The sequence below is a fragment of the Carlito syrichta genome, unplaced genomic scaffold (genome assembly GCF_000164805.1).
Source record: "Carlito syrichta isolate Samal-C Ts95f unplaced genomic scaffold, Tarsius_syrichta-2.0.1 Scaffold314117, whole genome shotgun sequence".
Classification (NCBI taxonomy): Eukaryota; Metazoa; Chordata; class Mammalia; order Primates; family Tarsiidae; genus Carlito; species Carlito syrichta.
Window position 1 is genome coordinate 742,876 of NW_007258213.1, and position 22,561 is coordinate 765,436.

The window sequence follows — 22,561 nt, forward strand, 5'->3', positions numbered from 1 at the left end:
TCTCAACCCTCTTGTTCAATATTGTGTTGGAAGTCCTAGCTCAGGCAATTAGACAAGAGAAGGAAATCAGGGGTATCCAAATAGGAAAAGGGGAAGTCTAGTTATCCCTCTTTGCTGATGATATGATCCTATACCTTGAAAATCCAAGAGAATCTGTCAAAAACGTGCTTGCACTGATAAAGGACTTTTTGGCAAAGTTTCAGGTATAAAATAAGCATGTAAAAGACAGTTGCATTCCTATATACCAAAAACAAGCAGGAAGAGACCCAAATAAAAAGCACAATCCTGACAAAGCATATTTGTATACCTAACCCTTAACTGTACTCCACAATATCATAATAAAAAATATTGATTATAAAAAAAGCATAATCCCATTCACAATAACCACACACAAAAAGGAAATACCTCAGCATCTTTCTAACCAGAGAAGTGAAAGACCTTTACAATGAGAACTACAAAACGCTGCTCAAAGAGATCCAAGAAGATACAAACAAATGGAAAAATATTCCATGCTCATGGATAGGAAGAGTCAACATTGTTAAAATGTCCATCCTACCAAAGGCAATCTACAGATTCAATGCAACACCCATTAAGTTACCAACACCATTCTTCTCAGGCCTGGAAATGACAATACAGAAATCCATACGGAAACATAAATGACCACAAATAGCCAAAACAATCCTAAGCAAAAGAAACAAAGCAGGAGATATCACACTTCCAGACTTCAAACTTTACTGTAAGACTACAGTAATCAAAACAGCCTGGCATTGGTACAAGAACAGGCATATAGACCAACGGAACAGGATAGAGATTCCGGAAGTAAAGCCTCAATTCCTCAACCAACTCATCTTTGACAAAGCCTCCAGCAACAACCACTGGGGAGAGGAGAACCTATTCAGTAAATGGTGCTGGGAAAAGTGGCTGACTACATGCAGAAGATTGAAACAGGACCCCTACCTATTACCATACACAAAAATTAACTCTAAATGGATCAAAGACCTCCAACTATAAGAATCTTAGAAAATGCAGGAGACACTCTTATGGAAATTGAAACTGGCAACCAATTCCTATTCAGAACCCTAAAGGCCAATACCTTAAGAAATAAGATAGATAAGTGAGACCTCATCAAACTAATGAGCTTCTGCAAAGCAAAAGAAACCATCAAGAGAGCAGGGAGACAGCCCACAGAATGGGAAAATATTTGCCAACTGTATATCTGACAAAGGCCTACATCTAGGATCTACAGGAACTCAAATGCACCAAAAGGAAAAAAAACAAACAGCCCCTTTAAAAAGTGGGCAAAAGACATGAATATTCACTTCTCAGAAGAAGATATATGGGCAGTCAATAGACAAATGAAAAAGTGCTCAGCCTCACTCATCATCAGAGAAATGCGAATCAAAACCACACTGGCTGAGGTGAGTGGATTGCTTGAGCCCGCGGGTTCGAGACCCGCCTGGGCAGCGAGACCTCATCTCTACAATAAATCAAAAAATCAGCTAGGCGTGGTAGCGCATGCCTGTAATTCCGGCTACTCGGAAGGCTGAGGCGGAAGGATCGTCGGAGCCCAGTAGGTGAGGCTGTGGTGGCCGGGAGCGTGCCACTGCACTCCAGTCTGGGCGACCGAGTGAGACTCCAACTCAAAAAAACAAAACAAACAAACAAAAAAAAACCACACTGAGTTACCACCTAACCCCAGTAACAATGGCCATCATTAATAGAACAAACAGGCCATCCTCAGTGGCTCAGCCTGTAACCCAGCACTTTGGGAGGCTGAGGCGAGTGGACTGCCTGAGTCCGTGGGTTCGAGAACCACCCGGGCAACTTGGCGAGACCTCATCTCTACAATAAATCAAAAATTAGCCAGGCGTGGTAGCACGTGCCTGTAGTTCTGGCTACTTGGAAGGCTAAGGCAGAAGGATTGCCAGAGTCCATCAGGTCGAGGCTGTGGTGGCTGAGAACATGCCACTGCATTCCCGTCTGGGTGACAGAGTGAGTCTCCAACTCAAAAAAATAAAATAAAAAAAATAAAATAAAATAAAATAAAATAAAATAAAATAAAAACAATAACAGATGCTGGCAAGGATGTGGAGAAAAAGGAATGCTTCTACACTGCTGGTGGGAATGCAAACTAGTGCAACCTCTTTGGAAGACAGTGTGGCAATTTCTGAAACAACTAGAAATTTACCTTCCATATGACCCAGCAATTCCTCTATTGTTAATATACACGGAGGAACTCAAAATCATTCTACAAAACAGATACCTGCTCATGTATGTTTGCTGCAGCTCTATTCACAATAGCAAAATCATGGAACCAACCATGTTGCCCATCAAAGCTGGACTGAATAAAGAAAACATGGTACATATACGGAATGGAATATTACGCAGCCATAAAGAAGGACAAATATACGGACTTCGCAGCAACTTGGATGGATTTAGAGTCGATCATACTCAGTGATCTATCACAGAAACAAAGAATAGCGTACCATATGTTCTCACTCATAAATGGACCTTGAATAATTATAATACTACAAGAAAGCATTTGGCAGTAATGGGAAACTGTCAGGGGAGGGTGAGTAGGATTGGCAGTTGAGGGAAACTGCTAGGGTAAGCAGGGGCATACCTCATCATCAAGGGTACCTGCATAATCAATGTTTGTATACCTAACCCTGATTTGTACCCCATATCTTTATTTAAAAAAAAGAAAGAAATCCTAAGTGAAAGAGTAAAATATGATATAATCCATTACTATGGAGAAGAGGGCTTAAAAACAGAGAAAAATAGAAAACAAAGACCACTCATGGCCCTAACCAGCTAATCATGGCATTTATTACCATCTGGTGTGCTTCAGTGCCATTTAAAATCTATACCTAGTCTGGGTGCGGTGGCTCACATGTTCAATTCCAGCACTTTGGGAAATGGAGGTGAGAGGATGGCCTGAGCCCAGGGGTTTGAGACCAGCCTGGGCAAATTGGCAAGATCTTGTCTCCACAATAAATCAAAAAATTAATCAGGTGTGGTGGTGCATACCTACAGTTTCAGCTACTTGGAAGGCTAAGGTGGAAGGATCACTTGAGCCCAGCAGGTTGAGGCTGCGGTAGCCATGATTGTGCCACCGTACTCTAGCATGACTGACAGAGTGAGACTCTGACTCTAAATACATATACATACATATATAAAATCTATATGTAGGGATGTGGAGGGGGAGATGGTATCACCAGGATACCATTGGGGGGGCGCAGGACTTCTGTAATGCTGACAATGTTCTATTTCTTGGTCTGAGTGGTAAATGGGTATGTTCGCTTGTGAAAATTTATTGAGCTACAGTCTTATGATCTGGGTTCTTTTCTGTGCATATGTATATGTACCTGTCAATAACAAGTTAACTTAAAGTGCAGGCCAGATGGGGGGAAGTAAAAAAAAGTTAACTTAGAAAAAAAGATGCCAGGTGTTTTTCTTTCAAATACTTTAGTTGTAATCATCACTCATTATTCTATAAGTATTAAATCCCTTACAATGTTTTAATATATATAATTAAATACTTAATACCCTTACCTATCACCATATACAAAAATCAACTCTAAATGGATCAAAGACCTAAATGTAAAGCCTCAAACTAAAAGAACCTTGGAAACTGCAGGAGACACCCTTATGGAAACTGGAACTGGCAACCAATTCCTGATTAAAACCCCAAGTGCCCATGCCATAAGAGATAAGATAGACAAGTGGGACTTCATCAAACTGAAAAGCTTCTGCAAAGCGAAAGAAACCAACAAAAGAGCAGGGAGACAGTCCACAGAGTGGGAAAAAATATTTGCCAACTATATATCTAACAAAGGCCTAACTAACATCCAGGATCTACAAGGAACTCAAACATGTCAAAAGGAAAAAAACAAACAGCACCATTAAAAAGTACACAAAAGACATGCATAGACACTTCTCAAAAGAAGATATACGGGTAGCCAACAGATACATGGAAAACTGCTCAGCCTCACTAATCATCAGAGAAATGCAAGTCAAAACCACACTGAGATACCACCTAATCCCAGTCAGACTGTTCTTCATTAATAAAACAACAGATGCTAGCAAGGATGCGGAGAAAAAAAAGAACGCTTCTAAACTGCTGGTGGTAATGTAAACTTGTGCGACCTCTTTGGTAAACAGTGTGGTGATTTCTGAAAAAACTAGACATTGACCTTCCATATGACCCAGCAATCCCTCTGCTGGGAATACACCCAGAAGAACTCAAATCATTCTACAAAAAAGATACCTGCACACAAATGTTTATTGCAGCACTACTCACAATAGCAAAAACATGGAACCAACTGTGCTGCCCATTGGTACTGGACTGGATAAAAAAATGTGGTATATATACACAATGGAATATTATACATAAAGGACAAACTTATGGACTTCACAGCGACTAGGATGGATTTAGAGTCTATCATACTCAGTGATCTATCACAGAAACAAAGAACAGAGTACCACATGTTCTCACTCATAAGTGGACCCTGAATATTTACCATAACACTATTGAATATTTACCATAATACTATGCGAAAGGGACTGGCAGTCACGGGATACTGCCGGGGTAGGTGGGTGGGGAGGGACACACAACATCAATAAGGGTACCTGATCTCAAACCAGGCAAAGTGGAGACCAAAGGGAGGCTCAAACTTTACCTATACGATGATCAATTGTATACCTAATCCTGGATTGTATCCTACACCTTAAAAAAAAAATTAAATACTTAGTTGTAGGTATAGTACATATGTAATTTCACATAACTGAAAAACAAAAAGTTTTCCATATTTGCTGCATTTTCCAGTTGCAATATTTGAGTGTATATATATATAATTTAATTAATTCCTTTATTATTGATGACTGAAGTTGCTTATGAATCAATATTATCAGTAATTGTGATAAATATTTTTAGGCATGCAGCTTTTGCATTATGCTGAATTATCTTCTCAGTAGATAAGCAAAAAAGGAATAACTAGATCAAAGGGTAAGCATTTTATGATTTTTAAAATAGATTGTCAAATTGCAAATTGCTTTCCAAAATGATTGTAATGGTCTGAAAAGTGATGAGGTATGTAAAGAAGAGCATGGCCTGGGAGTGAGGGAGGATAGGGTTTAAACACTGCCAGTGGCCAGGTGTGTGACCTTAGGCAGGTTCATTAACTTCTCTGAGCTTCAGTTTCCTCATCTGGAAAATGAAGACAAAGCCACCTGTGTCAGGTATTGTGAGGATCACGTAAACTTATATTTTAAGTGCCTGGTAGCTAAAAAGAAATTAACCAACACCAGCAATTTATGAATGCACCACATCCTTGCTTGCACTGGGTATTTGCATTACAACTTTTTGAAAGTCCAATTTAAAAGCCCAAAATGACTTATTATTTGTCAATAAAGAAAAGACCATTCCAGTCAAGATTGGTTAAAAAAAAAGAAACAAAGATATTTTGTAGTAATTTAAATGTGTAATGACTTTAGTAGTAATGATATTGAGTACACTTCCACATTTATTCTCTATCGACATTTCCTCTTTCGTAATTTTTTTTTTGCCACTTATGCAGGTCTTAATTTGCTCTTTATATAACAGTTTCACAAATATTTCTCTGCTTTGATTTTCTCTCTTCCTAATTTATCAATCAGTCTTTTCTTTGCTTTCTATTTATTATTTGTAAGCCTAGAAAGTTATCTTAGTGTCTTCATGTTTAATTAAATAACTAAATATTATTTAATTATATTTTCTCGAGATTTTATATAGTTTTTTATTTTTGACTCTTCAATTTATTTAGAATTTATTTTGATGTTTATAGTAAAGCAAGTGTCTAATATTTATTATTTCAAATTTCTAGTCAGTTATTTAAAAATATTTTCGGGAATAAAATAACTTTCTTCTTTGATTTGTGAGAGTTCCTCTGTAGCATGCTAAAGTTTTACATGAAATTACACCCATTCAAATATATGTCTTTTTTTTTTTTTTTCTGAGAAAGCAGGATTTATTAGGAGGACAGAAAAGCTCCCACAGCAGGAGGAGACCCAAAGGGGTTGACCAAATATATGCCTTAATAACAAAATAGAGTAATTTAAAATTTTCAATTAGATATTATGACCACAATCTTATATTTCAACAAGTAGACGTTTTCTGCTTTCTCTTTTTATTTTTATTTTTTAACTTTTTTTGAGTTGGAGTCTCACTCTGTTGTCCTGGTTGGAGTGCAGTGGCACACTCAGGCCACCCTAGCATCGACCTGCTGGACTCAGGCTATACCTCCACCTCAGCCTTCCAAGTAGCCAGAATTACAAGTGTGCTCTACCACACTCAGCTAATTTTTTTATTTATTGTAGACATGAGGTCTCACCAAGTTGCTCAGGCTATTCTCAAACCCGTGGGCTTAGGCAATCCCTTCACCTTGGCCTCCCAAAGTGCTGGGATTACAGGCTTGAGCCACCATGCCCGGGCAGTCTTATCTTTTAAGAGTGCATATATTCAAGACCCGCCTGGGCAACTTGGCGAGACCTCATCTCTACAATAAATCAAAAATGAGCCGGGTGTGGTAGCACGCGCCTGTAGTTCCAGCTACTTGGAAGGCTGAGGCAGAAGGATCACCAGAGCCCAGCAGGTTGAGGCTGCGGTGGCCGGGAGCAGCCGACTGCACTCCAATCTGGATGACAGAGTGAGACTCCAACTCAAAAAAAAAAAAAAGAGTGTATATATTGCTCATTTTATTTAAGATACAACTATTTCTAGGACTCTTAGAAATAAGCAGGAATAATACAGTCAATCTTGTTTACTGAGATATAGGCACAATATTAAAAGCTTACCTGAAGTTCTGTGCTACATCAAGGGGTGAAATTACTACGGAACTGAAATTAAAATGCAGAAAAATATTATTATAAAAAGCAGAGAAGGAATTCTAGAAAGCAACCTGAGAAGAGCTTAAACAAACAACTTTCCTTTTTTCCTTTTTTAGATGTGACTGCAACATCATCATGAGCCACCTGCACGCACCTCTTCTTTCACTTCTGTGTCCCCCAATCCTGGGTGCAGTTCTCTGCAGAGCCCCCCTTTTGTAAAAGTTGAGCTTATGTCCTTGTTTACCATCCCACATCCTGCCTACCCTGAAGTGATACAGCAGTGTTGACGGGTGGAGGCTCCAAGGGTCTTACGTGGGTGGAGGTGTCCTGGGCCAGGAGAATGTCAACCCCCAGCCCTAACCCAGATCTGCTATTTGAATTGTGGGCAAACGGCAATGAAGAGGTCCCTCACCACTCTGGCTCTCTAAGCCCAGATGAAAAAGCCCTACAGCCATGACTAAAGAACACTGTGAGTGGCTGGAGAGGTACTTGTGAAGGATCTAAAAGCTTAAAAGACAGATTGCTGAATTTCATACTCTTGGTAAAGAGCTCTATATGAACATAATTCCAGATAGCCACACCTTCAGAACAATAAAAGTCTGTGCTATTTTGCTTGAAGTAATTTAACTATTCGTTAGAGTTTCCTTTCAAATACCGAAGACAGTCTTACTTTAAATTCTCTTTTTGATCTTCATTTCCAAGAAATTTGAATATCTTTCATATTGTCATTATTTTATCAAGTAAATTGAGGAAGAATGCTTAGTCTGTCCATTACTGACCACTGCTTTGTTAATACTCATAGAGCTTTGCATTTGAAACTGCTGATATTGTGGCAGGCTGCATCATGCTTTGCTTTTGAATTTATTGAAGCAGTGGTCCTTAGCGACAGTAATGCCACTCCTGGGGCATTTTGGAAACACTGAGGGGGAATCCCCACTAGCTGTCATAATCATGTAGGGAGCCAGAATTTATTTTTGTTTTTGTTTTGTTTTGTTTTGAGTTGAAGTCTCACTCTGTCACCCAGGCTGGAGTGCAGTGGCACACTCATGGCCACCCCAGCGTAGTCCTGCCGGGCTCCAGCAATCCTTCTGCCTCAGCCTTCCAAGTAGCCAGAACTACAGGAACGCACTATCATGCCCAGCTAATTTTTTTCTATTGTAGAGACAAGGTCTTGCCAAGTTGCCCAGGCTGGTCTCGAACCCACAGGCTCAGGCAATCCACTTGCCTCGTCCTCCCAAAGTGCTGGGATTACAAGCTGAACCACCAAGCCTGGCTGGGAGCCAGGATTTAAATGTCCTGCAAGCACAATGAAGAAATGTCCTATGTAACTTCAAAATATTCTTTTTACCTGAACCCTCCTAATTGTAAACAGGCAGTTCTTCAATACATGCTAATAGTGAAACACTTTTATAAGCAGTTGTAGAAACACCCAATATTTAGAATTTTGTTACACAAAGAGAAGTTTAGTGGGTTTAACATATCATAAACTGTTTAAATTACCCACTGTGTGCATTTTGCTATCCAAGGTATTACTGTGTTTTCAACTACATATTTAGCTAAAAAAGCTTAAAAGCCCCAAACTGGTTGCAAATGTGCAAAAGGCAATTTGAGACTCATTTTAACAAACTAAGAACCAAACATCATTCAATTAGCAGAACACATGAAAGACAGGGATATCACTGGATTTCACTGTTAGGATATGTTCCATACAGTATCTATAATTGCCATCCTATTTATTTTTATATTTTTTGTAGCACAGTAATAAGAACTGATCTTGGCCTCAGAGGTCTACCCCTGGCTCCTTTTTCTTTGTCCAAGCTGTCCTCTCTATTCCTCAGTCCTCCTGTCAGTGACACAATTGTGAAGGCCATTCTGAGTACCAGAGACTGAAAGTTCTCCTCAGAATGTGGAGTACCTCAGGATAAAAGACATATGTCCAGTGACTGGTCATTATTCCTATATCTCATGTCAAAATATGGAAACTGTTTTGATGTAATATGTATAAGTAAGGCCCAGGTCACTTGCAAGATCACCTAATGTCTTCATTTCCCCTCCTTCCACAGTCTGTACTCTGTCCTGGTACATAGACCCTATTTCAATTAACGTCAGACCAACTTCCTTCTCACGTCTGTGTCTCTCTGCACCTCTATTCTTTCATGTTTTTGATCATCTTGCATAAAACGCTTCAGGTCTTACTTAGATTCCAATTCACTCACAAGAAGTCAGCTCAAGCACATGACTGCTTTATCATGTCTTCCGAGGATGTCTATATTCAAATATATTCAAATATATAGAGTGCAGTTTCCTTTCTTTTGCACTTACTCTTAGGGCATCTTATTCACTTAGTGACATGAATGTGTGACGGAAAACCTGCTGTTGAGGAGGGCACCAGTGCCAATGTACAAGCACAGCCAGGCCTGGAAAAGGTGTAGACAAGGTGACCCTGTGTCCAGGGTGCCCGTGACTAGTGCCAGTCACTTACCTGTCTGGGCACAAGGAGACGTAGAGCAGAAGCAGTGGCCCAGCCCCCACCACGGTGGCAAGGGAGGACCTCATCCAGGAGCTGAGCTGACAGAAGTTGCAGTAGTGCACGACGGCAATCAGCGCAGCCGAGCCTGAGAACACCGAGAACTGCAAGAGGCGCAGGGTAAGGACAGCATCCTGTCGCCCCCACACACCACCCCAGCTCTACCTGAGCCCCCAAAGCATCCTCTGCTCACAAAAATATGAAAATATGACTGAAACCACCAAATTGCTTATTTGTTTGTAATAACTCTCACTTTTGGTTAGCTGGCATTTTCAAGGACAGATCAAACCTCTTTAGGTTTACTATCCCGCACCTGAGGTGCGCAGGTGCTAAACTCTTCTCCAGACATGTGGAAATGGCACATGTCATTTGGTGAAAAGGAAAGGGAGGCCACCCCATTTGAGAACTACCTCCGCGTGATCAGTTACCTTCGAAAAGCTTTTCCGGCCGGGCTCGGTGGCTCAGCCTGTAATCCCAGCACTTTGGGAGGCCAAGGCGAGTAGATTGCCTGCGCCTGTGGGTTCAAGACCAGCCTGGGCAACTTGGCAAGATCTCGTCTCTACAATAAATGAAAAATTAGCTGGGCATGGTAGTGCATGCCTGTAGTTCTGGCTACTTGGAAGGCTGAGGCAGGAGGATTGCTGGAGCCCAGCAGGTTGATGCTGGGGTGGCTGTGAGTGTGCCACTACACTCCAGACTGGATGACAGAGTGAGACTCCAACTCAAAAAAAAAAAGAAAAGAAAAGAAAAGTTTTTTCTCTGGGTCCCTGCTATGAGCCCACTGAAATGTGGTTTGAGGTTAAAGTACCAAAAGCCATCAGCCTGCCCCACAGCTCATATGATGCTCACTTGCATCAAAACTATCATCTACCACAGCATCAGTTCGCTCTCAAAAGAGTTTAACCCTAAGGTCCTGTTGATCAGCAGGAACCGATCCAGGTACAAATCAACTGCACAATTCTACAGATGCACATTATCTCGTATTGTTTGGAAACATTCTTCAGATGCCCCTTTATAAAAGCATGAAGGAAAATAGTGGATTTGAAACTTGGTGAAGACCAAGTGACACTGGAGGGGACTCATGCCCACTGGGGACTCTTCCCAGCCTGGTCAACAACAAGGCATCTGCATCCAGATAGCCCATGCTAAGCCATCTCCTATAAAGGCAGGCTCAAGGCAGTAGCAGAGCTTGTATCTGTCTAAAGGTCTATTTTTAAGTTGCTGCCCCAAGTAATTGAAAGAAAAAGGGAGATTAGGGAGTCCAGAAGAACATAACGCCTTTATTTACGTGTATGTTTGTCGCAAATTCGGAGGTGACGTGTGAGTAGACAGCGAGTGCAGGCAGCGACACAAGGATGGCCCCGACGCAGTGGCGTGGCAGCCAGCCAGCGATCCACTCCAGCAGGCGCTTGGTGCAAGCCATGACGTCCTCCAGGAAGAACACCATCCTGGGACAGGGACAGGGGTTAGCAGGAGTTGTCAGGGTCTGGCGTGGGTCCCCTGCCAGGATATGGGGGTAGGGCCGCAGCCAGTGTCCAACCCTTTTCTGTGCTGCCACTGTCCCTGGGGCAGGCAAAGGGGTAGGCAGAGTCCCCACCTTCCTCATTTTTGGCAGAAGGCGGGCAAGCTGGGCTTGCTTAGCTCACCATGGCTTATTTTAGGATCACTTGTTGTATTCTGACAAAATGTGCTTGTGAAATGCACATGCCTCACTGGTCTAATGGAGCACATAAGAATATTACAGGTCCTGAGTCAAATCTATTGGGAGCTGCCACCCTGCTGTCACCTGGACAGGAGATCTCTGTCAGGGTGGTTCTGGAGGTGTCCTGGAGCTTTGTGGGGACTGTGTGGTTGTTGCAGCAGCCAGGGACAGAGATGTCCACACAGTGAGGCTCTACCCCACATCCTACAAAGTGACCATGCCCATGAGCACCCACAGAAGAGAAAGCTCCTGACACTGTCTCAGCCTAGAGCCTGACTGTTTTGTATACACAGAAAGTGCTTCTGGGTGGTAGTGCACACTGAATTTTCCAGGAAGGAAGCTTCTGTGCAAACCAAGCTGAGATGATCTTTGTCCTGGTTGGATCATCACCAAGGGTCATTCAGTGTTTCAGAAAATCATGTCACAGACTGAACACAGTTCATGATACTTGAGCCACCAAACCCATACACCCGTGCCATCTGCGTTTGTAGCTATCACATTCACAGTGATAGAGCTTGGAGGGCAAACAGCTAATGGCTTTGTTACGATTTCCCAGGCAGCTGTGCCCTGGCATACATAAGGCAAAGCACTATGTTTCATTTTAAATAACTTTCTTTCTGTTTGTCCTTCTTATTACAGCAATTGTATTTATTGACTCCTTTCGCAACCATGTGTTTAAGTGGGCTACATCTCAGGAGAGTGGTGTTGACACAATAAAGTTTTTTATAAAGAAGGGAGAGCTGAGAATATGGGGCAAAAACCACCGTGAGGAGGAAAAAAGGGTCTTGGCTGAGCGAGGGGACCCCTGAGGCATGGTGAGGCCTACAGGGGGAAGCTAAAGAGAGGGGATGGGGATCCTCCTTCTCATATGTTCTGGGGAGACCAGTTCTCTCAACACTGCTGCTGCAGACCTGGGACAGGCCCTCTGTCCTGGCCTCTGGAAAAGCCGGGACTGCTGCTGTGAGTCAACAACACAAATGCTTCTTGTACACCTAGGTGTCCAAGCCTGCAGCCCTGAACACCCACAGTGCTTCAACCACTTCAGCTGAGTGTGGCCCTGGCAAGAAAATTCTGACTTTTCAACCACTTCCCACACAGATTCAGGCACAGTCTGACCCTTTTAGGATGCTGGACAGCTCTGGCTGCCTAATATATCTAAAGGATAACAAATACCTTGGGATATTTCCAAGAATAACCACAAATATGCTCAGAGGCAGAATACAGAGGCCCTGTGAGGAGAGACAGAGGGAACCAAGTCTCCAGCCAGGAGTGAGAAGCCTGGGGGTCCTTCATGATAATCTTCAAGTCTATAGAAATCCGAGGACGAGATCAGCTGTCCTCACGCTTGACCAGGGCTGGAGTGGAGATGGGGGGCTTGACCTAAGCTGAGCTGTGGAGGCCTTCTGGACCAGGCAGGTGAGGCTCCAGGCCAGTGACTGACAAAGCTGCCCTGGGACACCTATATGTCCCTCAGTGTAGGTTCCTGTGGATCTGGAATTCTAAACAGGCCCTTAGCTCAAGGGAATCTTTCAGGGTCCCACCTTTCCTAGGCTTGACAATTCCTGGTAAACTGGACTAAATCCCACCAGATGCTTGCTCAGGAGCACCGCAGCCAATTCCCTCATAAGATGCTTACAAGTGTGTTGGTGTAGACGGGCCCTGCACACCACACCCCCAGCCCTCGGCAGTCTCTAAGCCAGAGTTGGCCTCCATTCCTTAGAATGGAGTCCCAAGGAACGGAAATAAATAATGACTAAGGGGTTAAAGAAGAAAGGTACAGAAGGCAGTGCTAGCTTCAGAACAATCAAGAGGCTGTAGATGTCTGTGTTAGAGGGCATCCTAGGGTGACTAGGGGGAGTGGACGTGAGGGGAGTGACTAAATGGGAAGGGGTTTCTTTTGAGAGTAACAGAAATGTCCTAAAATTATATTGTGGTGATGTTTGTACAAGTCTGTAAATTTACTTAAAAATCACTAAATTATATACTTGAATGAATTTAGTGTATATAAATTATATCACAACAAAGCTACTTTAAAAAGTTAAAAAACCAGGGACCTGAGGATGTCTTGGTTTGAGTTCAGTGGAAGCAGATGCTGGGACGGGCCTGCTTGTGAGCAGCTTCTTTGGGAGGGGTCCCAGAAGCCCACGTAGGGGGCTGAGGCAGGATTTGGGGGCAAGACAGTCAGGCAGGGCTGTGCTGTGGAGAGGGTCATTGGGCTCCAGTGGCTTAAGAAAGGCCTCAAAGGGACCCTGGGATGGCGGGGGTGGGAGGGAGGAGGCAGGAATTCCAGCTTGTCCACCCCAAAGAGGAAGAAGCCAGCATTTGGAAGCCTCAGGGCCAGACCCGAACCCATCTTTTCTGCACAGAAATATTGGATAAGAGCAGCAGAAACTCAAGTTCAGGGCCTGTCTCCTCATTTCTGCTTAATCATCAGCTCCTGGGGGCAATTGCCAATGGGATTTTGCTAGGCTGATAGCCATCTCACTAAGAGTAACAAGGCTGGATAAGGTGGCCGTGGTGTCCAGGAGGCAGATGACACTGGTGATCTGCGTGTGTATGAATGAAGTGCCCTGTGTGTAGACACCTGGTCAGAGATGCACAGAGTTCCCACAAGCTTCCTCAGTGTCACGGGCTGGTCCTGAGGCCTGGCTTCCCAGAAAGGCTCCTGCCATCTACACAGATTCTCTGTCCTTTTAAAAATGGGTTATCTTTTATTATTGGGCTGTAGGAGTTCTTTATACATTCCAGATGTTAGACCCTTGTCATAGGTCTGATCTGCAAATATCCCTCCCTTTCTGTGGGTTTTCTGTACTTTCTTTTCTTTTCTTTTTTTTGAGTCAGGGTCTCACTTCGTCTCCCAGGCTGGAGTGCAGTGGTATGAACACAGCTCACTGCAGTCTTGGCCTCCTGGGCTCAGGTGATCCTTCTGCCTCAGCCTCCTGAGTAGCTGGGACTACTCAGCCCAACTAATTTATTTATTGTTTAGAGACAAGGTCTAGCTATGTTGCCAGGTTGGTCTCAAATTCCTGGTCAAGTGATCCTCCTGCCTCAGTTGCCTAAAGTGCTGGAATTATAGGCATGAGCCACTGTGTCCAGCCTTCAATCACTTTCTTGATGGCATTCTTTGCAGCCTAAAGTTTTAAATACTGATGGCGTTGAACTTATCTATTTTTTCTTTTGTTGCTTGTGCTTTTAGTGTCAGACCTAACTACTAAGAGCCCACCGCCTAGTTCAAGCTCTTGAAGAGCCCTGCCTGTAATTTCCTCTAAGGGTTTTAGGTTTGGCTCTTGCATTCAGAAGAGGCGCCTGCGGATTGCTGGCCGGCTACCATTCACACCCTGCACACTTCTTTTCCTTTCTTTCCTCTTTTTCTCATTTCCTATCTTCCCACTCTCTCTTTTTAGGTCTCTGACCCTGCAGATCCTGGGGTGAGCTGGTGGCAGTTGGGCCTGCAGGCACTTCCCTCTCTAGGGAGGTAGGGTCCCACATGTGCCAAGGGCAAGGGGGAGGAAGCCGTGATGTGGGTCTGGGGGTCAGAAGGAAATGGGGGCAACCTCCAGAAATAGCCAGTAAGGACTTTGGACTGACTGACAGTAAGGCTTTGGACTAGTCTGTGTGCTGCAGACTGCTCAGCTATAACTGTGGAGCCAGAAGAGGGCGCTAACGGCTAAGAGCTTTGGAGACCTGGCCCAGCGCTGGGTGAGTTACCTGATGGACACCACAAGGGACAGCACCTCCAGCAGTAGGGCTGTGCCAAAGATGGCCAGGGCAGCAGGTGGGGGAGGCACAGTGGCAGCCCCATACTTCAGAAAGCAGGTGATGGAAAGAATCAGAAACACCGTTGCTGACAAAAACACATCCAAGAGGGAGCTGAAGGTGGCACTGGCAAAAGTCTTCACGGGAGAATTCTTTATAACCTGTTGGGCAGGAGTGGAACAGAATGACTAAAGTGGCCACTGATGACTGTGGAACATAATTCAGATGGGAAAAAAAGTCAACATTTACAGAGCGCTTGCCTACTCTGGACGAGGTACAGGTGGTAAGGCTTTAGGTGGGCCATCTCCCTGCGAGTACCCCATTTAACACTGAGGCAACTAAGGCACAGAGAAGTTAAGAAACTTGCCCAGGGTCACAAGGCAACTGATTATAAACTAGCACGTCCTCATAGACACATCATACATTTAGCCTGAAAGTTACCGCCTGGCAAAGCAGATGACTCTGCATCTGTAAAGGCAGTCACATGGAAGCAATGTGCTAGAAGCTTCCACTGAATGGCTAGGTCCCAGGTTCAGGGTGTGCAAAGGCTGGCTTCCTGACAGAAGGACCAGGCAGGGATCAAAGTACCAGCAGCAGACAGAAGCTCCTGCATGTGCAGGGAGGGCTCACAGCAGATAGACAAGAGTGTTCATTCAGGAGCCTGCTCTGGCCTGGTTCCACCCCAGGGCCAGGGGTGGACACAAAACAATGCCCTTGGGCGGCTCACATGCTAATGGTGGGAAGGGACAGGAATATGAAATGCACGAAGGTGTCAAGTCTAACAAAGAGGCATGTGCGCAGTGTGAGGGAATTAAGGGGAGAGGAAATAACTATGTGGAAATAGCTATGTATCTAAGATCCAGGTCCCGTGTGGCCCTACCAATGCTCACAACAGACCCTGTGGAAGGAAATACTACTGATCTCAGTGTGCAAGTGGGGAAGCCATGGCCAGTGGCTGCCCCGAGGTCACATAGGAATGAGAAGCCAGGCTGTGTCCTGCGTGCACCCCTAGCTCATCCTAGGGCCTCTCAGGATGAAGGCACAAGACCTAAAGGCACGGACTATAATTGAGAGAAAGAGAGACACAGACCATTTGAGTTGCTTTCTGTTTGGCATTGCAACCTTCTGGCAATTCCCAAGGGGCAACGTGTATCCACTCAGCATCCCAGCTGGGCTCCATCTGGGTGTGGGGACTGGAGGCACAGGGAACAGAAAGGCCCTGTCCTTCCTTGGTCTGGCGCATGTTTCTTTCAGGATGACCTGGTTTTGGGTACCTTGGCTGCACCCTGGGTCCTGGGAGCTGGGTGGGAGGGGAGAGGGTGGTAGGTGGGACAGTGGGTACAAAGCCATCAATCTGCCCTGATGTCAGCCTAGACACTCCTGGGGCAACCTGGGAGCAGGACTTGGGTCCAAATTCTCTCCAAGAAACTTGGAGCTCTGTAGGTGTCCATGTGCCCCAGAGGATCAATCTGGTCCCAGCCTCTGAAGTCCCATCAGAAGGTGTGAGAATTTCAGGTGATGCTGCCCGTGCCAGCCCACCTTCCCAGATGCACACACATGTCCCCTCTCTCTCTCTCTAAGGACCCATCTAGTATTCAGGGAAACAGCCAGGGCTTTGCTATAGCTCACCCGCATGAGCCAGAGGGGGCCATGAGCCTGCTGCCATGTTCCAGCAGGTTTGCTGCAGTGTGGAGGAAGCTTTATTTCCCTCTGGACCCCAAGGGAGGTGGGATGCTCACCTAAGAGACCACCAACATGAGCACTAAGCACAGTGAGCACCTAGACGTGGGGACTGGCTGAGGAGGACCCTGTCCCTGCGTCTCCCCTTTCCTTTCCACCCTGACCCTGCATTGGATGGGCTTCGGATCTGAATAGGCCTCAGATGTACCCAGCTATCACGCAGCCTCCAGTCTTGTCCAGTCTCCAGCATTCCCCACAAATCAGCTGTGTGACCTTTATAAAACAATCTGATGGTGCCACCTCCTGTTCCAAATCCTCCAGCAGCTCCCTCTGGCCTTCAGCATAATGGTCCTGCCATGGGAGCCATTTCCGGTCCCTGCCCACCTCCTGCCCCACCCACCATGGCCCTGGAAGTACCTGCAATACTCTGAACACACGAGGCTCTTTTGTATTTCTAAGGTTTGTGGGTGCTGGTCCCTTCCTCCAAAATGTTCCCTTTTCCTGCATTTGGTCAATTCCTGACCTTCCCACTGGAGTGGACTCAAGAGCTACCTCCCTTTACACTCTCAGTCTGGGGCCAGGGTGTGTGTTTCATCTCTCTGTCCCCACAATGAGAACAGTGCCTGGCAGAGCAGATGCTCAGTAAACACTTGGAGTCTGGAGGAATGGGTGGTGAAGGGGTGGACATCAGCAGTCTGGCTTCCTGTACGGGAGGTTGAGCAGTGCATGAGGAGTGGCCGAGATGCCTAGTTTGGAAGCCAGACTACTGATGTCCACCCCCAGCTATGAGACTGTGAGCCACCCACTCAGCCTTTCTTAGCGTTGGCTTTCTCTTTGGTAAATGAGGATAATCATCAGTTTCCTTAAAGGGTTGTTGTGAGGATTAAATGAGACAATATTTTGCCTTACAGGCCACCAACTGATTCACAAGGAAGTGTGAGATACTAACAGATATTTAATCCCTTCAAGGGACTAACAGATATTTATCCCTTGAAGGTTGACGGAAGTGGCACCTCCAACCCACAAGGTATGAACCGACTCTCTACAGCCCAGGCCAGTGCCTGGACACAACAGATATTTAATAAAGACCTGCTGAAGGAACAAACAGAATTTGAGAGAGAAATCCTTTTTGTTTTGGGGTGGGAAGGATTTGCATTTTTTTTACTTGGGAACATTCAGAGAGGTTAGGTTTGGGCCCAGAGGAAAGAAGGCAGTGACTTGGCTGCTTAGAATTCAAACCAGAGAGGAGAATGAAGGACAAGGTCCTGCCTCATTAAGGGCAGTGTCCAGAGAGGGAAGTATATGATCCAAGAACCACACAAGATTTCAAAATGGGGGTGGAGGGCGACACAGAGAAAAAGTATGCAGGGGAATTAAATCCAGTCTGAGGGTCACAGGGAATTTCTTGGAGGAAGTGATGTTTAGACTGAAAGATCAGGTACAACTTGGATTAAGGGAATGGAAGTAGGAGAGGGAAGGTGGAGCCAGTGTTAAGGACAGAGGTAAAGGCCTCCTGGACTGCTGGCCCACTTCAGGGGGGAAGAATGCAGTCAGGACAACAGGTAGCGAAGTCTTGCCCAAAAATTCAGGACAGGTGGGCAGGGGCTCCCTTCCAGGACAGGTGGGTTAGGGTCCTCCAGGGCTAGGGACAGCCACAGGATCCGGGAGGTAACAGCTGCAGAGGAAGGGTTCTGGCAACAACAAGGCTGGGCTTTAAGACAAAAGACCACAGAAAGGTGGGAGCTTTTCTCCCTTGCAAAGATAAATTCATATACAGTTGCCACTTAGGGTTTATAGATTGTGGGAAGTCAATATTATCCTTCATTTTCCTATCCTTGCTAGAGTACAAAACAAATAGTGAACAACCCAGTGATAATAACACATTTTTTTAGTAAAATTACAAGGAAAGACACACCTCTTCTTGATAGCTGGTCCTATAGGATCGTTCTAGCTCCTGATCCAGGAAGCTCAGGCTGAATTGATTAATGGGTGGCTTAAAAAAATAATCTTTCATCAGGCTAGAAGACATAATAAATGCAGTTGATCAATATCCAGGACAGTCGCATTTATTTTATCAGAAGATCACAATTAGCTCCTAAATGCTGTTCATTAGGCACATCACAACAGCTGCATCTAAAAGTCACTAGGTAACAGACATTGCTCCACCACCCCTTCTTAACACATATCTCTGGAAAGTCTCGTGTGTTTCTAAACAAAATCATATTTTATGTTTCACCTCCACTAAAGAATTACCACCTCTCATAATTATAACACACATCATTAGAACCTTGCTTTTGAAAACACATTCCTAATATCCAAGATTAGAAGATGGCGACAGCTTTTTTTTGTTCTGTGAGATAAGCTTTTATGAAGAATCAGCAGATACCTGTATTGAGAGTGCTTATATTGATTTGCAGACTTCAAATGAAAGCATAATTCAGAACTGGCTGTCTTGTCACTCAGAGTACTGACAGTAATTACCACCATAAAAACTAGCAGGTTGTTATGACAAAATTGTGTTTATAGTTAGTGTAATTTTGGTACTATTGTCATATGTGCAGATTTTGTGGGAAACCTGAAAAAAAAAAACCTCAATGATTTTAATAGCAGAGAAATCAAACCTGCTTTACATGACTCTTTCATTCTTTTATGAACTGCCAGCAAATAGTAATATCCTTTTTATCCTGCAGAAAATTACTATAAACTTAAGGGAATGCTAATATGATTTTAGAAGACAAATATAGCTGTGGTATTATAGTCTGTCTCCCTCATACAGTAACTATTAGAATTACATCAGATAAAATATGAAAAGTACCTAGCATGTGCCCAACATAAAGTAGGGCTCACCATATACGAACCTTCTTTTCCTTGGAACTTGGTGGACTCATGTAGTACTAATGTACTACATTCTCAGATTCAGAAAAGAAAAAAAATTCTGTTCCTTGATGATGACTCTCTCCCTTCCTTACACTCAGGAAGTATGGGGAGAGGAAAAGACAAAGCAGCTGCAAGGAGGGTGTGCAATGGTCACATTTTAGCAGCCAAGTAGCAGAATTAAAATTAACACAGCTATAAGCTGTCCTGCTTCTTTTAAATTAATATTGGGAGATTCCACTTCTGGGAATGAAAGATAGCCCCTTTAGGACCATTCTTTCACAGATAACAACTATAAACTCAGACAAAATATAAAAGCAACTCCTGGAAGGTACGAGAAGAATGACCAGAGTAGGCAGAGAACGGAGGGGGAATCACTTGGGAGAAGGGAACACCACCAGGTGAATGTCCCATTTTTAATCTTTTTTTGTTTTTTGGCCTTAAGGGCTAATGACAGCCATTATACAGGGTGGCCAAATAGCATTTAGGGTAACCATAGAAGGAAAATAAGGTTGTAAATCTCAGAAGGAAGAGAACCAGAGAAGAGGAGCCCTATATTCTGCATATAAACTCTCAAATCTCTGGCTGACTCTTCAAATATGCATGTGTACAGCAGATTCTAAGCAGCTCAGTAAGGCTAAAAGAACAGCAGCTGCCCACCTCAGGGAAGTCAGTCTGGAGTGTGAATTTGGATAAGTTAACTGCATGTCTAAACAAACAAATAAAAGATTGATACTCTACAGAGGAATATAAGAGAATCCAGAATTTATAAGCATCATAAGCAATATGCTATAACAATCCAAAAATTACTAGATATACAAAGAAATAGAAAAATATTATCATACTTAACAGAAAAACAATCAGCAGAAACCAATCCAAGATTACTGAGAAGCTGGAATTAGAGGTTAGGGTTTACAATCTATGTAGAAGTAATACATATGACAACTACAGCAGAAGAAATGAGAAGAGGGTAAAGGCTCTATGCAGTTGGAAGATTTCTTCATTTAAAGTGAAGTGATACAATATTAACCCTAAGAAGACCATAACAATTTAAGGATGTTTATCTGTAACTCCTAGAGCAACCAATAAACAAAAAATAATGCAGAGAGATATGAATAAAAATATTTATTTTTAAAATATTTATTAGAATGGATAAAAAAGCAAGACCCATGAGAGATGCACTTCAAATATAAAGACAGAGATGGTCAAAAGTAAAAAGAAAAAGAAAAGCAAACAGTAAGCATAAGAAGACAAGAGTGACTATATAAATATCAGATAAAGCAGTCTTCAAGACAGAGAGCATTACCAAGTTATAATAAAGAGGGACACTTCAGACTGATAAAAAGGATCAATTAATCAGGAATATATAACACTTATAAATGTGTAGGCTCCTAAAAAAGAACTTAAAAATATTTGAAAGAGGCTGAGCTCAGTGGCTCACCCTGTAATCCCAGCACTTTGGGAGGCCAAGGTGAGTGGTTGCCTGAGCCATGGGTTCAAGACCAGCCTGGGCAACTTGGCGAGATCTCATCCCTACAATAAATCAAAAAATTAGCCAGGCGTGGTAGCGTGCGTCTGTAGTTCCGGATGCTTAGAAGGCTGAGGTGGATGGATCACCGGAGCCCAGAAGGTTGATGCTGGAGTGGCTGTGAGTGGGCCACTGCACACCAGCCTAGATGACGGAGTGAGACTCCAACTCAAAAAAAAAAAAAAAAAAACTTGAAAGCAAATTGTCAGTATTCAAGACAGACATGCATAGTTCCATAATTATAGTTGCAGATTTTAACACCTTTATCTCTCAACAATTGATAGAACAGTAGACAAAATAAATAAGTAAAGAGATAGATGTCTGAACAATACTACCAACCACTTGGACCTAATTGATGTTTATGGATCACACATCCTACAAATGCAGATATACATTTTTTTCAAGTACACATGGTATGTTGAACAAAATAGACTACATGTGAGGCCACAACACAAGTCTCAATTAATGTAAGAACTGAAACCACACAGGATATGTTCTTAGATAACACCAACATCAAATTAAACATTAATAGCTAACATGTAAATACCATTCCTCACTAAAAGGAGCCAAGGCTCTTTTTACAGAAATGGCTGATTCTTCACTCGGGGCAGGGAAAGAACAAAATGAGCCTGGAATTTCTTGTTGGGCTAGAAAGTAAGAAATTGCTAAAAAACAAAAAGTGATGGGGCAGGCCGGGCTTGGTGACTCGGCCTGCAATCCCAGCACTTTGGGAGGTCAAGGCAAGTGGGTTGCCTGAGCCTGCAAGTTTGAGACCAACATGGGCAACTTGGCGAGACCTCATCTCTACAATAAATAATTTAAAAAATTAGCTGGGCATGGTAGCACATACCTGTAGTTCCGGCTACTTGGAAGGCTGAGGTGGACGGATCGCTGGAGAAATACTAACTCTAGCTCAGAGAAACCAACAACACCTTGTCTAGTTAATCAAAATGAGTATCACTAATGAGGAACAATTGGGCATGCCGTGCCTCTGGATATGACACCCTGATTAGTATCACTTTTATAGTATCTGGCCAGAGATGCAAAGCTTGAATCTAATCATGAGTAAATATCACACAAATCCAACTTCATAAAAGCACTGGGCCTGTATTTTTCAAAAGTGTCAACATCATGAAAGACAAAGCACAGCTGAGGAACTGTCCCAGATTTAACAAGACTAAAGAGGCATGACAACTACATAATGCAACATGCAATCTCAGACTGGATCCCAGACTAGAGGGAAAAGTGTTATCAAAGACATATTGAATCAATTGACAAAACTGGAATGTGGACTGTAGATGAGATAAAATATTACATCAATACTACATTTTCTGAATTGAATAACTATAATTATGTAAAACAGCATTCTTGTTTTTAGGAAATACACTATGAAGGGGTAAAGAGCATGATGCATCCAACTTATTGGCAAATGGTTCAGAAAAAATACAAAATAAATTATATAGAGTGAGAAAGAGGAAAAGAGCAAGAGGACATGTGCAAGAGGAGAATAAGATATACAAAACAAAATTTAAAAGTTGGTAAATCAGGCAAAGAGTATCAAGAGAATTCTAAGTATTTGTGCAACTTTTCTGTAAGTTTCAAAGTACTACAAAATAAAATAATGTCT

At 43.4% G+C, this 22,561-nt stretch overlaps 1 protein-coding gene across 1 annotated transcript in view; it reads right to left on the bottom strand.

The window, feature by feature from the left end:
- ADCY9 (adenylate cyclase 9) overlaps positions 1–22,561 on the bottom strand; it is a 139,046-nt gene that overhangs the window by 11,492 nt on the left and 104,993 nt on the right. The window contains exons 6-10 of the mRNA XM_008071124.2: positions 18,448–18,550; positions 14,805–15,013; positions 10,683–10,842; positions 9,350–9,498; positions 6,835–6,876 (exon numbers count right to left, since the gene is read on the bottom strand). Coding sequence (XP_008069315.1) covers positions 6,835–6,876; positions 9,350–9,498; positions 10,683–10,842; positions 14,805–15,013; positions 18,448–18,550 — 663 coding nt within the window. The remainder of the gene's footprint in view (positions 1–6,834; positions 6,877–9,349; positions 9,499–10,682; positions 10,843–14,804; positions 15,014–18,447; positions 18,551–22,561) is intronic.